At 50.9% G+C, this 15,851-nt stretch overlaps 1 protein-coding gene across 1 annotated transcript in view; it reads right to left on the reverse strand.

Annotated features, from left to right (window-relative positions):
• The window catches only part of MTCL2 (microtubule crosslinking factor 2), an 86,850-nt gene that overhangs the window by 14,332 nt on the left and 56,667 nt on the right, over positions 1-15,851 (reverse strand). Inside the window, exons 9-14 of the mRNA XM_009437174.4 lie at positions 14,089-14,193; positions 12,971-13,138; positions 11,094-11,345; positions 5,727-5,798; positions 5,105-5,175; positions 1,486-2,836 (exon numbers count right to left, since the gene is read on the reverse strand). Of these exons, the coding sequence (XP_009435449.2) occupies positions 1,486-2,836; positions 5,105-5,175; positions 5,727-5,798; positions 11,094-11,345; positions 12,971-13,138; positions 14,089-14,193 (2,019 nt within the window). The remainder of the gene's footprint in view (positions 1-1,485; positions 2,837-5,104; positions 5,176-5,726; positions 5,799-11,093; positions 11,346-12,970; positions 13,139-14,088; positions 14,194-15,851) is intronic.

Below are 15,851 nucleotides of genomic sequence, written 5' to 3' on the forward strand. Positions count from 1 at the left end.
AACAGAGAGAGAAACAGAGAAAAAGGAGGAATATGATATCAGAGAGGGTGAAGCTTAAAGAGAGGAGAGGAAGACAGGGAGAAGCTGCTGAGGTTGTCAGGTTCCTACTCTTGGGTTTTATAAAACATGCCATCCTTCAAATACATTTCCTTTCCTTTCTGCAAAGTTAACTTATGTGCATTCTAACATTCAAATAATGCTCACTAACATTCAATTAAGGTTTACTAATTAACTTATAAGAAACTGATAGCAGGAGTGGGGTGTGCAGCAAAAGATTCTCAGAGGAATGTGAGCACTTAGGTGTGAAGTCTTGATGGGGTGGAGAAGTGGTATGCCCGCTAATGTTTAACAATTAGTTTTCCAGGAGTGATAGGAGGAGCCCCGATTTGTAGTGTTTACCAATTTTTATGCTGTAAATCCTCCCACTGTGGCCAATCTCAAGGTACCAAGGTGATGTTAAACACAGAGATGTGGCCAGGCGCGGTGGCTCACGCCTGTAATCCTAACACTTTGGGAGGCCAAGGTGGGCAGATCACTTGAGGTCGGGAGTTCGAGACCAGCCTGGCCAACATGTGAAACCGCGTCTCTACTAAAAAATACAAAAATTAGCCGGGCATGGTGGCAGGTGCCTTAATCCCAGCTACTTGGGAGGCAGAGACAGAATTGTTTGAACCCAGGAGGCGGAGGTTACAGTGAGCCAAGATTGAGTCATTGCACTCAAGCCTGGGGGACAAGAACGGGACTTCTCTCAAAACAAAAACAAAAACAATAAAAAAAAAAAAAAAAACCCACAGAGATGCTGACAATTGGCTCCCGCAAGCCAAACAAGCTGGCTGTAGCACACCACTGGGTGGCAGGAGAGCAGTAAGGCCCCTTCCCTGGAGGGGATGCTGGCAGTCTCTGGTGGGTGGAGCAAAAGCTGCTAGTTAAGCCATGCTCACTAGTCTCTTGGAATTCAGACCATGTGACCATCAGGTCTGTGTTGTTCCAGGTCTGGGACCTTCCAACTCTATCCTAGACCAGCATAAGAACTTCCTGGGACACATGGCCATATCCCTGAATTTTTATTTTACATATATAGATATATATACACATAGATACATAGATAGATAGATAGATAGATAGATAGATAGATAGATAGATAATTTTTTTTTTTGGTGAGACGGAGTCTCAGTCTGTCACCCAGGCTGGAGTGCAATAGCACAATTTCAGCTCACTGCAACTTCCGCCTACTGGGTTCAAGTGATTCTCCTGCCTCAGCCTCCAGAGCAGCTGGGACAACAGGTGCATGCCACCACGCCTGGCCAATTTTTGTATTTTTAGTAGAGATGGGGTTTCACCATGTTGGCCAGACTGGTCTTGAACTCCTGATCTCAGGCGATCCACCCACCTCGGCCCATATCTCTGAACTTAAAAACCAAAAGAGCTTGGACCTTATATACTAACTCCACCTACTAAGAGAAAGGACAGATCCCACCCACCTACCTCATTGGGAAGGACCACGGCTCCATCTCCGTCCCGGAGGACACCATCCTTCCCCACCTGGGGGAGCATGGTGAGTCTGACCTCCTCACTGCTGCCCAACTTGGCTGCCTTCTTGTTCAGGATCCTGGCCACACCCTCTGGCTGATGGTAGCTGGCCGGGGAGAGGGGCTCTGGCTTCTTGGTGCCCTCCTCTCCTGCTGATGAGGTGGGGCTCGGTGCCCGGCCACACACATTACGGAAGAATTCCTGCACAATGCCGTACTTGGGAGGCTCGGGCTTGGCCCGCGTCTCAGACATGCCCAGTTTCCAGACAGACTCCGTGCTCCCTGAGTGCTCCACCACACTGAAGAGGCTGGAGAGTCCATCGTTGATGTTTCTCAATACAGGGCTGTCCCGCGTGGTGGTGGAGCGGGCCCAGGCCGAGCCGTTCTGCTTGCCCTGGTGCAGGTTCCACAGGCTGCGGTCCTTGCTGCTGTCCAGCTTGGACACGGACCGCCTCTGGAGCTTTGGTGAGCCATACTTGGGGGAGCAGCAGGGCCGCTCGATGCGCGAATGGACCTTGTCCAGGGAGGAGGAGATCTGCTTGCTGCGCACAGACACGAGCGAAGAGCTGCGGGGTGACCAGGCCTTGCCATGGAGGCTGCTGCGGGGTGGGTCGGTCTGCAGGCCCACGCTGACCGTGCGGATGGTCTGTGTGCCCACACTGGCCAGGCCCACCGTCTGGCTGGATGTGCTCTTCACTTTCCTCTCCAGTGAGCCGGAGCGCATGGCCTGGCGCACACAGTTGGTGATCTCCTTCATGTCATCACTCATGTTGCCTGACATCTCAAAGTCATGCAGGGCCGCTGGGAAGCCAGGCCCGGCCGCCGAGGGGCTGCCCGCTGAGCCTCCGTCCAGGCGCTGCCGTGAGAAGTTGCAGAGCCACCGACCATAGGAGCTCTCAGCCAGCCCATCAGCCTCGGCCGACTCTTTGGGCTTGGCTGTGGTGAAGAGGAAGCCGGGCTCGATAATGATCTTGCCCTCTTTGTCATGAACCACAGGGACTCCCAGGCGCCGGGCCACCGGGGGACTATAGTAGACTCGGATGCCCGTCTTGTCAGGAGCCGTGTAGCTGCGCTGCATCTGCCTCCCTGGGGGGTCCTGGCAGGCCAGGGCACCCAGGTGGTTGCAGTCCCTCGACGAGAGCCCAGGCTTCTCCTTGGTGTCTTTCTCTGGATCCCCTGGCTCGGAACTCACAAAGCCAAAGGCAGGGTTGTTAGGCAGCTTCTTGCCCCGGGCATCTCCGCCAGCAAGGTAAGGGGAACAGTCGAGCAAACTTTCAAACTCAGACATGGAAGAAACAGATTTGGTTCTGCGAAGGACAGAGGAGGAAATGTCATTATTAGTGGAAATAACACCGAGGGCACACTCTGGTCTACCACCCTGGTCTGTGTGCTGCGTGAGGGCAAAGACCAGGACCGTCTTGTTCACCTCTTGTAGAGATGTTGTTGGTGCCCAGTCCCACATTCTGTCTGCATTTTCTTTTTTTTTTTCTCCCAAACAGGTCTTGATATGTCACCCAGGCTGGAATGCAGTAGTGCAATAATAGCTCACTGCAGCCTCAAACTCCTGGGCTCAAGTGATCCTCCCATTTCAGCCTCCAGAGTAGCTGGGACTACAGGTGTGCACCACCAAACTTGACTTTTTTTTTTTTTTTTTTTTTTTTTTTGAGACAGAGTCTTGTTCTGTCACCCAGGCTGGAGTGCAGTGGCATGATCTCGGCTCACTACAACTTCCACCCTCCAGGTTCAAGAGATTCTCCTGTCTCAGCATCCGGAGCAGATGAAATTACAGGCGTGCGCCACCACGCCCAGCTAATTTTTGTATTTTTAGTAGAGGTGGGGTTTCACCATGTTGGCCAGGCTGGTCTGGAACTCCTGACCTCAGGTGATCCACCCGCCTCAGCCTCCCAAAGTGCTGGGATTACAGATGTGAGCCACTGTGCCCAGCCTAACACCTGGCTAATTTTTTAAAAATTTTTTGTAGAGATGGGGGTCTCCCTATGTTGCCCAGGCTGGTCTCAAACTTCTGGCCTCAAGAGATCTTCCTGCCTCTGCCTCTCAAAATGCTGGGATTAAAGGCATGAGCCACTGCACCTGGCCTCTCTTTGCACTTTCACCTATACACCTAAAACTGCATACTCTGAACTGCATACTCCACCATTCTCTATCTGACGGTTTTTTTTTCTGCCTGTGGGATCATACTTGGCTGTCCTACACATAGAAGAATCTAAACCCAGCACTTTGGGATGCTGAGGCAGGCAGATCACCTGAGGTCAGGAGTTTGAGACTAGCCTGACCAAGATGGTAAAACCCTATCTCTTAGTAAAAATACAAAAATTAGCCAAGCGTGATGGCGTTAGCCTGTAACCCCAGCTACTCAGGAGGCTGAGGCAGGAGAATCGCTTGAACCTGGGAGGTGGAGGTTGCAGTAAACTAAGAGTGTGCCATTGCACTCCACCCTGGGAGACAGAGCAAAACTCTGCCTCAAAAAAAAAAACAAAACACACGCCCAAACCGAAGCTAGAGATAGCACAGAGTTAATGAGTTCATGCCCCTAAACACAGCCCTCAACAAACAATAGGTGGGATATGGTGAACAAGTGCCCCAACCTCCTTGTGGTGGGATGACTCTAAGCTGCATGTTCTCCTCTGGCTCCCTGAGTTCCTCCGACAGCCTGAACTCCAGTTGCCCGTGGAATAACCTGGTTGAAGCTCCTTTTATCGGCTGCTTTCCCTTCCCTGTCTCACTTCCAAGTGTTTCCTGAAATTCTGTCCCAAATAAACCATTTGCACTTAAATCTTTGTCTCAGGGTTTGCTTATGGGGGAATCCAAACTAAGACGCCATGAAGCTCCTGGCACACCTATTGCCTGAATCACTGAACACACCAGGCATATGGAAATGCACGTGTCAGACCACTCTGATTAACTTCAAGAGGCAGCTCCTATCATCCCCACTAGACAGAGATGGGAAGTATTGCTCAAGGTCAAGGTCATAGAGCTAGAACTGGCAGGGCTGGCATTCAAACCTGGCCCTCTGGCTCCACAGCCTGTCCCGCCTGCCTTGCTTCTGGGCTGGTCTGATAGCGGCTGGGGGTTCTGTTTCCCTGACTCCTTTCATGGGTTTCCTAACAGTGGAGACGTGGTCCTTATGGTCTTGGGGTGGGGGTCTCCTTGGCCATAGCACAGGGCTGGGCCCAAAGGATGCTGCTCAATAATCCCAGGAATAGAGGTCAATCTTGACTCTCCTAACTCCAGAGGCAGGAGAAAAGAATCCCAAGAGCAGCAAAATGTTTTGTTTCCACCTGTGTTCCATTCCCGGACTCAAAGAACATGCAGCAGCCTGGAATTCCCACTGCCCCAAGCCTTCCAGCTCCTGAGTGGCTCGGGTTCCAGAGAAACCATATCCCGATGCTCTCCCAACTTGGATGCGGTGGGGTGGCGGCAGGAAGAGGGCAAAGGGGCGGGGCAGGGCTGCGGGGAAAGCAGGTAGAGTGGGTGCAGGGCGCAGCAGGAGGTGGAGAGGGGCGAGGCTGTGGGGCGGGGCAGAGAGGCAGAGCAGGGGACCAGCATGCAAGCACCTCTTTAAACCGTTTCCTCCAAGCTCAACTTCGGAAACAGCCTCCTTGTCGTGGATCTTCTCACTGCGTGTCTGTCAAGGAAGAGAGACAGGAAGGGTCAGTTCTGGCCACCAGAGCACTAAGGGCATGGAACAAGAGACCAGCCCCGACCTCAGTGCTTGAATCTCCTCATCCGGAGAGCAGGAATGACGTCATCAATGATCTAGTATGGTCAGTTTCTGGCTGCCCTGCATCCAACTCCCCCACCATATGTGATCCAGGCTGGGCCAATCAGAGCTCCAAGAGTGACCCACCCAAGGAAAGGGACCACTTAAAATTTAATCCAAATGTGGTGACTGCAACAAAGCATCCAGTGGTCCACTGCTCAGCTGGTGGTGGGCTTGTCTTCTCCCTCCTCAACCCTACCCCCTCACTTAGCCCAGTCCCTGGGTGGTTGGGTTTTTTTTTTTATTTTTTTTAAGGAAGGAACCATGAGATACAGACTCCAGGGCTGAGGAGCCCAAGGTGCAAGAGTGTGACCTATGAGACAGGGTTAGCAACTTCCTCTCATGTCCCCCACAAGCAGGGACCTTTATGGTGTAGCCAGGAGCCAAGATAACATGGCAGCAGCCGCCCCACTCACCTCCTTCCAGCTGTTGTCCTGCTTCTCCAGCTCCGAGTGCTTCAGGACCCAGGGGTCGGCAGCCTTCTGCAGCTGGGCAAGGGCAGAGAGGGTGGGTCGGTAATGGGCAAAGCTGGTATGCAGGACCCTGCTCTAAGCAAGGCCATTCCCCAGACTCCACTCTGCAGCCCACAGAACCTACATCATGGACAAGGGGCCACCTTCTCAGTGGGTAGCAGCTCAGAGCGCCCCACTCTGCCTGGTGGATTTGGAAAATGATAATAAAAGGAACTACTTGCAGGCATCCTTCTAGATGTCATTATACCTAATATAGTAACAGCCATGACTATGTGAATTCATGTTACAATTCACAGAACAGCTAGACTAGCTAAGCAGCAGCTACATCCCATCAGAGTGGCAAATGTAAGATCCAGGCACCCCCACTGCTCCATCCACAGTGGCCGTCATTTATGGATCTCGGCACTTTTTCCCGCTGGGCCTTGAGGGTCCTCTGCTTCTCTCCCCTCTTTGGAGCTCCATCACTTCCAGGTGGCTTGTGATGGAACCTATCTCCTATGCACACATTAGTTAATTTTTTTTTTTTTTTGAGACAGAGTCTTACTCTGTTGTCCAGACTGGAGTGCCGTGGTACGATCGCAGCTCACTGCAAACTCTGCCTCTCAGGTTCAAGCAATTCTCCTGCCTCAGCCTCCCGAGTAGCTGGCATTTACAGGGATGAGCCACCTCGCCTGGCTAATTTTTGTGTTTTTAGTAGAGACGGGTTTCACATGTTGGCCAGCCTGGTCTTGAATTTCTGACTCAGGTGATCCGCCTGCCTCGACTTCCTAAAGTGCTGAGATTACAGGTGTGAGGCACCGCGTCTGGCCGCATTAGTTGATTTAATCCTCACAGAAACAGTGTATGATAGGTGTTCTTGTGGTTATTTCCATTTGGCAGATGAGAGGATCAAGACTGAGAGAAGAGGTTGGGCAGCTGACTGAGTGAATGATCATGTAGCACTTCCCATTGTTGGTGGCTCCATCTGTACCATCTGACACTACAGCCTTCTCTGGAGGATTGCCTTGGGCAACTAGAACCGAATCACTGCCAATGACAGACAAAGACAGGGGTCCAAAAGACAGGCCCAAAAGGCAGACCCCTTGCCTTAAGGTGGACCAAACTGTGGGGTGATTTACTGTTTACACTCCTGGGCATGTCATGGGGTCAGGCCGAGGGCATACTTCATCTGAAAGCATATCTTACGTGGTTTCTTCCCCTTCCCCATCCTGACTCCATCCGTTAACAAATCACTTGCACACAGGGTAACCAACTCATCTTGGTTTGCCCAGGACTTTCCCAGTGTTTGCATTGAAAGTCCCATGTCCCAGAACCCTCAGTTCTAAAAAAAACTAGTAGGCTACGGCTAGGACTATTCTAGTTTTAAAAGTCAAAGTCCCAGGAACGCGCTCAGTCCCAGGCAAGCCAGCATGGGTTGGTCACCTTACTTGTACTTGAATTCATGTCTAGGGCTTTGCTTCTTAGAAACTCAACATGAGACAAACAGTAATAAGGGCAACAATGAAAATAACACTAGGCCAGGTGTGGCAGCTCACAACTATAATCCCAGCACTTTGGGAGGCTGAGGTGGGAGGATCACTTGAGCCTAGCAGTTTAAGATCAGCCTGGGCAACACGGCGAAACCCCATCTCTACAAAAAAATACAAAAGTTGCCGGGCACGGTGGCTCACACCTGTAATCCCAGCACTTTGGGAGGCCAAGGCGGGTGGATCACCTGAGGTTGGGAGTTCGAGACCAGCCTGACCAACATGGAGAAACCCTGTCTCTACTAAAAATACAAAAAATTAGACAGGCGTGGTGGTGTAAGCCTGTAATCCCAGCTGCTCAGGAGGCTGAGGCAGGAGAATCGTTTGAACGCGGGAGGCAGAGGTTGCGGTGAGCCAAGATCGCGCCATTGCACTCTAGTCTGGGCAACAAGAGTGAAACTCCATCTCAAAAATAAATAAATAAATAAATAAATAAATAAATAAATAAATAAATAAATAAAAGTTAGCCAGGCATGGTAGAGTGTGCTCCCAGCTGCACGAGAGGTTGAGGTGGGAGGATCACTTGAGCCTGGGAGGCGGAGGTTGCAGTGAGCTGAGATGGTGCCACTGCACTCCAGCCTAGGTGACAGAGCAAGACCTTGTCTCAAAATAAGAAAAGAAAGAAACGAAGAAAGTAAGAAGAAGGGAGGGAGGAAGGGAGGGAAGGGAAGGAGGGAAATAACACTAACATCAGCAAACAGCAATGAGAGATGAAGACCATAGAATCAAACCAAGCCCCAGACAGGGGTGGGCTTAGGAAGCACTTTGAATCTTCTGGCTATCTCACTTTATTTCCATAGCTGCCCTGCAAGATGAGAAGGTCAAGAATGGTCATCCTTATTTTACAGATGAGGCCCAGAGATCAGAGGTGACTTGACTGGGGTTGTACCTGGTGGAGCCAGGTAAGGACTGGGGACTCCTGGTCAGAAGCTCTTTCCCACCAGCCACTCTGTTGCTTTCACCAGTCTGGCTTAATCGTCAGTCCAGTGTAAAGAAGAATGCTGCTTTGGGGGATTTGGTTTAAAGTGCAGGAGGCAGAAGAATGTCAGAGACACAAGAGGCTGGAGCTAGAGGGCCGGCAAGTCTCTGATGTGAGAACAACAGCAGAACATGGAACCCGTGCCCTGATGAGCTGACAAGACACGCCTGTGGGCTGACATGTTCCCCAGGGATGACATGAAGCTTGTTTCATAATTTCAGAATCATTTTAGAAACATTTTGTTGTTAATATAATAAGAAGGAATTATTCTTTTATAGACAGGAATTTGGTTTGATGGTGCAAACAGATGCATGCATCTGACCTGCTTTCCACGTGGTACCTGGATGGTTCTGGGATTTGTTAGTCAGCCTGCCATCCTGCACTCCCCAAGCACAGGCTCCTAGCAGGTGTGAACCTCAAAGGAGCTCTTTCCCTGCAGGAAAGTGGGCATGGCCCAGGACCAGGAACTTTCCAGATTTTGGAGTTCTGCCAGATTCTGGTCCTCTCCCTTACTCACTTTATGACCTTGGGCAAATCACTTTGCCTCAGTCTCCTCATCTGAAAAAGGGGTTTCATGAACGTGACCTTGCAAGGCTGTTGAAGTACTGAAGAGAACATTAGGAAGAGGAAATACCTAAGATCCATAAACTCATGAAAAATGCTCACCTTCAGTAGAAGTCAGAGAAATGCAAAGTAAAGCAATGAGATAGCATTTCACACCCTAACTTGGGCAGACATTTCAAAGATTGGTAATCACAGGAACTGGCAAAGATAAAGCAAAAAGGGCCCTCATGTCCTTCTCACTGTGCAGCTGGTAGGAGGGTACATGGGCAAAGCCTTTCTAGAAGGCGGCCTGGCAGTTACCATCAACTATAAATGCATATGCCCTTGGATTTAGCAATTTCACCTCTAGGAATCTATCCTACTGAAATATTCATGCGTGTGCAGAAATATATGTGTGGAGATGTTCACTGAGGCACAACTTGAACTTTTTTTTTCTTTTTTTAGATACGAAGTCTCACTCTGTTGCCCAGGCTGGAGTGCAGTGGCATGATCATGGCTCACTGCAGCCTTGATTTCCTGAGCTCAAGCAATCCTCCCACCTTAGCCTCTCATGTAGCTGGGACTACAGGCACACATTGCCACAACCAGCTTCAGGTCACAACTTTCAATAGTGAAAAACTGGAAACAATCTAGATTTAATCACTGTAGATAACAAATCATAGTATCTCCACACTAGGAACACCAGGCACCAGTCACACTGAATAAGGAAGGCCTCCATACTCTTGTGAACAGCTCTCCAGGAAAGACACAAAGTATAAATAAATGGACATTACAATTTGATTGATGATTAAAAAACAAACAAAACAAAACCCTGTAAATATAAATTTAAATAGAAAGAAAGGCCCAGCGACTCGGGAGGCTGAGGTAGGAGGATGGCTTGAGACCAGGAGCTCAAGCCCAGCCTGGGCCATACAGTAAGACCTCATCTCTCATAAAAAAAAAAAAACAACTTCTTTTCATCAAAAAAAAATGACAAGAAAGGGAGGGAGTAGGCTGAAATATACCTTTGTAATATGTGAACCTTATATAAAGATGAAGTCCTGATTTACGTAATTAAAATTAAAAGTAAGGCCAGGCGCGGTGGTTCATGCCTGTAATCCCAGCACTTTGGAAGGCCGAGGCGGGCGGATCACCTGAGGTCAGGAGTTCGAGACCAGCCTGGCCAACATGGTGAACCCCATCTCTACTAAAAATAAAAAATTAGCCGGGTGTGGTGGCACGTGCCTGTAATCCCAGCTACTCGGGAGGCTGAGGCAGGAGAATCACTTGAACCCGGGAGATGGAGGTTGCAGTGAGCTGAGATCACACCACTGTACTCCAGCCTGGGCGACAGAGTAAGACTGTCTCAAAGAAAAAATAAATAAATAAAAATAAATAAAATAAAAGTAAGGCCGGGCATGGTGGCTCACTCCTGTAATCCCAGCACTTTGGGAGGCTGAGGCGGGAGGATCACTTGAGGCCAGGAGTTTGAGACCAGCCTGGCCAACATGGTGAAACCCTATCTCTACTAAAAATATAAAAATTAGCCGGCTGTGGTAGCACACGCCTGTAATCCCAGCTACTGAGGAGGCTGAAGCGCATGAATCACTTGAACCTGGGAGGCGGAGGCTGCAGTGAGCCGAGAGTGCTCTCTAGCCTGGGTGACAGAGTGAGACTCTGTCTCAAATAAATAGATAAGTAAATAAAAATAAAAGTGAAAGAAAGGGAAAAGTCAAAATCAAGAGTGGAGCAGAGCAGCCTATGGTAGGTGGTGCCTGGCTGCATGAAGTGAACTATAATGGGGAGTGAGGGTCAATGATTGCTTTTCCTTTCCTCCTTCTTTTGATTGGAGGCCTCCCAATTTTCCCATGGGAACCACTCTTAGTTCCTCCCTCTTGGTTCCTGGGTTTGGGTAGGCTCCAGGGGTGGGCACATGACTCACATCTGGCCAATCCACCGTACTTGCTAAGCTGTAAGATATGAGCATGAAACTAACAGTGGCCATATTTGGGAATAGCTTGTTTAAGAGTAAAGCTAACACAGAGGAAAGCAGGCCTGACAGGCTGAAGCAGAGAGAAAGATCTAGTTCCCACTGCATTCTCTAAGTGCCTGGATCCAGCTATACCTGAAGGAGATGGTGTGCCAGACCTCACTGGATGAGCACCTAGATCCAACTATACCTGAAGGAGTTCCTGCTTCTGAATCATTTCTGTAGCAACTCTCCCTTGCGGGCGGAAGCCGCTTGGCAGGGGTGGGCCTCACCTGGCTTAGGCGGTTCTGCAGCTCCTTCACCTGCTGCTCCACCTGCTGCTTCTCACCCTGCAGCCGCTCCACCAGCTGCAGCTTCTCCTGGCTCCAGTTGCGCTCGCTGATCTGCAGCTGCCGAGTCAGCTCCATGACAGCGCTGTAGGACTCAGCTAGGAGGTGCTGCTGCTCCTCACGCTCCCGCTGTAGGGCTGCCTTCCAGTCGGGCCCTGCCCGCTCCCCGGCCCCCTTCCCTGTCTTCAGCTCCATCTGCGGAAAGAAGCAGACTAAGCAGCTGGCAGCAGGAGGCCACTCCTCTTGGCCCTTCTCTCTCCTTCCCTCCTGGGTGCCAGCGGGGAAAAGGGGAGAGGTCCCCTCAGAAGACCCCTCACTAGGGACTAACCCAGCTTAGTCCTCCCCACTCAGAACTAACCCCTAACCCCTCCACACAATAAGGGTTTGAAGAGCTCTTTCTATAAGCCATGCTCTTCTGTGGGCTTTTCAGGCATGATGTCAGTATCCTCATAAAAACTCAGAAAGATTACTAGTGGTCACTCCAGCAAGATGGTTTTCTTGGCCTCAGACCTCAGGGTGGCAGGAAAGGGAATGTGCAACCTTTAGACTCAATGCCCCCCATTAACCCCCATGAGCTGGTCAGGTTCTTGGTGGGAGGAGCACCTGAAATGCCCAGGTCTTTGGGGGCAGCAGGTGCAGTGGACACCGTGGAATGTGCAGATGGAGGGAGCTGTGAGATCTGCAAGAGGGTTAGGAGGGGAGAGTAGTGGCCCCAGGAAGTAGCCAGGAGACTGTGAGCAGTGGGAAGAAGGTGGAATTGGGGCCGGGAGTGGTGGCTCACGCCAGTACTCCCAGCGCTTTGGGAGGCTGAGGCCGGCAGATCACTTGAGATCAGAAGTTCAAGACTAGCCTGGCCAACATGGTGCAGCCCCATCTCTACTAAAAATACAAAAATTAGCTGGGCGTGGTGGTGTGCCATCTATAATTCCAGTTGCTTTGCAGGCTGAGGCAGGAGAATCTCTTGAACCCGGGAGGCGGAGGTTGCAGTGATCCAAGATTGCACCACTGCACTCCAGCCTGAGTGACACAGTGAGATGCCGTCTCGAAAAAAAAAAAAAAAAAAAAAGGAGGTGGAATTGGGGTCACAGGGAGCCAGGGGTTAGAGGTTTGGGGGAGCAAGGGCCAGTCTGACACTTATTAGCCGGGTGACCTTGGGAGATAAATTTAACTCCTCTGTGCCAGTTTTGTCATCTGTCCAGCAGAGACCATCGGAGTGCCTGCCTCCCAGAGGCTGCTGATGCCTGGGATGGCAGCTTGCAGCAGGGGCAGGCTGGATGGAAGAAGCTGGAGCCCAAGCTGCAGGGTCAGAGCATTCTCTCTGAGTGGGAAGAAGCCCACCCTCTCACTTTCCAGGCCAAAGGAGGCAGCAAGTCACCCTCAGGCACACAGCAGACACCAAACCCCCAGGGCTCCTGGTTAAGGCTCCTTTGGGGGCACGCTGGGGAGTTGGGAGGGGAGGCCCCCATTTTGAGTGGAGGGAGCAAAATAGAGCCAGGCAGTGGGGGCTGAGGGAGTGCTTATGAGGAAATGAAGGAGCAAATGAGGACAGCAGGCAGTGGGGATGTGCACCAGCCTCACCTGTGAGCCCAGGGTGCAATCCCCCACCTTCCTTCCTTTCCCCTGTGACTCCCATTCCCCACCGTTTCTGATACCCTTTCTGTGTGACTTTAGGCAAGTCTCTTGCCCTCTCTGGGCCACAGGTGAAGCAAAGGCATTCTTATTCCTCTAGGAGCATGGCCTTGGTATTCTACTCCCAGATCTGACAGCTAAAGGCTTGGCTGAGAGTAAGGGGAGAGGCATCTGACAGGTGGGGGGCTCACCTGGGAGGTATGGCCCTTGAGCTCTGCCCGCTCTGTCTCCCAGGTAGCCTTGGCCTTGGCAAACTGTTGCTGAAGCTCCGTCAGACCACGGCGTTCATCCCGGAGCAGCCAGCACAGCTCCTTCAGCGTCACCTTCATGTCAGCCAGTGTCTTGATGTACTCATTGGGCTGCAGACAGGAGGCAAAACCTGAGTCAAGAGCCTCTGTGGGGTAGGGAGGGGAACCTGGGTTCAGAGAACTCACCTAGGAGTCCAGCTTGGGACTTCACGAGGCCTCGGGCAAGTCCCACAACCTCCCTAGGTCATCTCACCCATAAAATGGGAATGACAGGCCCAGCCCTGGCTACCTCCTAGGCTGACATGAGGCCCAAATCTGACACCAAGAAAAAACCCTGCAGTTACAGTAATAATTATTCAGCCTAACTCTGAGCTGAATCATCTGGCTTCTTCAAGGCTCTGCAGCGTCTGTGCCGTGGGTCTTTCTCCTCACTCAGGATCTGCCTCTCTGACCCGCTGCAGGCCAGATGTGGGGTCTAATTCATGGAGACTCCCTCAGTTTGCCTGACTCTGTCCCAAATCTTCTCTCCTGGGCCCATGCCCTCATTTCCCATCCCTACCCCAGCTCACCGTGTGTGACCCTGGGATCCTGACCCCACTGTTCTCTCTGACTTATGGCTTGATTTGAAGGTTCCTGACCCTAGACCACAAGGCCCCTCTTCAGATGACTCTAGCCTGATATCCTTACCCTTACCATGTACCTCCCAAGCCATACGCAATACCAGAACACCTTGCCACACCTTGGCACACAGAGTTCTTTTGGTCCAGAATAGTCTTTCCCCTATTCTCTATTAGGTAAACTCCTATACATCCTTCAAAACCCATCATCCATGACCCCTTCACTGTGATACTGTCCCCTATACTGCAAAGAGAATTACTTGCTCTCTTGCCTATGACCCCACAGTCCATCATCTGGACTCTGTTACTGCCCTGGGATGACCAGGCAATGACTTGCAACTTCAATGTCCAGGAATGGGGTCAGAGAAAGCAGTAGGAATTGATTACTGAGCAGACAAAGGAATGAATGGACACAACAGGACCGGGAAGGGGCTGGAAACACACCGTGTTCTGGGTCCAGCTGTCCCCCGTGCAGGCCTTGTTATCAGAATGCTGAGCGTTTATCTCCTCTTCCTCCATCAGCAAGTACAGCTCCTTCATGCTGTTCACCTGTTTTTTAAAAACCATGCTTAACAGCAGGTGGGAAGTTTTCCCAAATTTTAATTCCAACCTTGGGCACCATGTAGGTCGAGGAGCACGGCTGGATAGTCAGGCCCTCCTAGCCTCCCACGACATCTATTCTGCCCCAAAGACCAGGAAGCATCCCTGAGAGTCACTCTGAAATAACCATGTTGACAGGCTGGGTCAAGGCAGGCACTGTGGTTGAAATGAAAAGGCCACACGCACTCCCACAATGCTACATAAGGGTGACCAAAGGTTTGGGTGGACAGAAGGGACCTTGCTGGGGGGTTGGACTGCTTGCTGATAGATTCTGGGCAAGAGTCCAGGGCCAGCCAAGGAGATCAGGGATCTAGTTCAGGATGGAAATAAGACAAAAGGGAGCGAGTCACCTTCTGTGCTCAAGCAATCCTCCTGCCTCAGCCTCCCAAAATGCTGGGATTACAGGCGCGAGCCACCATGCCCAGCATGATTATGTTTATATCTTATTAATTATGCTTATTTTGGTAAATGTATATATTTCTTAATTATATATGTTATGTAATTTTCTGTGTCTCTTTATTTTTTTTTGAGATGGAGTCTCACTGTGTCATCCAGGCTGGAGTGCAATGGCATGCTCTCAGCTCACTGCAACCTCTGCCTTGCAGGTTCAAGAGATTCTCTTGCTTCAGGCTCCTGAGGAGCTGGGACTACCAGTGTGCACCACCGTTCCCAGCTAATTTTTGTATTTTTAGTAGAGACAGGGTTTCATCACATTGACCAGACTGGTCTCGAACTCTTGATCTCAAGTGATCTGCCCACCTTAACCTCCCAAAGTGCTGAGATTACAGGTGTGAGTCACTGCACCTAGCCAATTTTCTATGTTTATGCCCTATTTTTTTCCCCCTAAAGTAAGTTTCTCTCTCTTTTACTCTAGGATATGGAAATGGCTAGAAAGGTTTTCACCAAATGTGGAGGGTTCGTCTGAGACAAACTGACTTAAAATATCGACTGTGTGGCCTGCAGGTCATTCCCTTAAACTGGGCTTCATCCAGAGGCCTGTGAGACTTCCAAACAGGTGAGAGGGCTCCTATGTTTCCAAACGTCACAGAAGAGACAGCTTCGGACAGGAGGACCGAGGCGAATGCTCCCAGGGGCGGCCCTGTGTCAGGCACTGCAGGGCCAGGGCAGCAGGGTGTGGGCCCATGGAATGGCGGTAGTGACTCTCCCATGAGGCCGTGGAGAGGAGCTGGTGGCCTGCGAGAATGATGAGCCCCATTGAGATAGGGTGATGCAGGGTCTTGCTACACACTCAGGTCTAACTGTCTTGCCTGGCTCCTGGGGCATCTGGGCTCCTCTGGAGTACCCCTGATGGCGTAAGTGGCAACTTGAGGCATGCTAATGCTCCCTACTGGATCTGGACAGGGGACTACAGAGAGCAGCCTGGACTAGAGGAGGGCCAAGCCTGGGCTAGACTCGAGGTACCTGAACCCAAAAGGACACGGCCAAAGTGAACAATGTCAACTAAGATGAGTGTGACCAAGGTCTGACATCCTTGTAAGTCCCCTTCTCTTCCCTGATGTGTTGATGTGTGCTGCTGTGCTGATGACAGGAGGCAAGGGCTTTGAGCAGCAAAGGGTCCTGCATAGACTGGGGCATGAATGGGTCAG

This window comes from Pan troglodytes, chromosome 21 (assembly GCF_028858775.2).
Source record: "Pan troglodytes isolate AG18354 chromosome 21, NHGRI_mPanTro3-v2.0_pri, whole genome shotgun sequence".
Classification (NCBI taxonomy): domain Eukaryota; kingdom Metazoa; phylum Chordata; class Mammalia; order Primates; family Hominidae; genus Pan; species Pan troglodytes.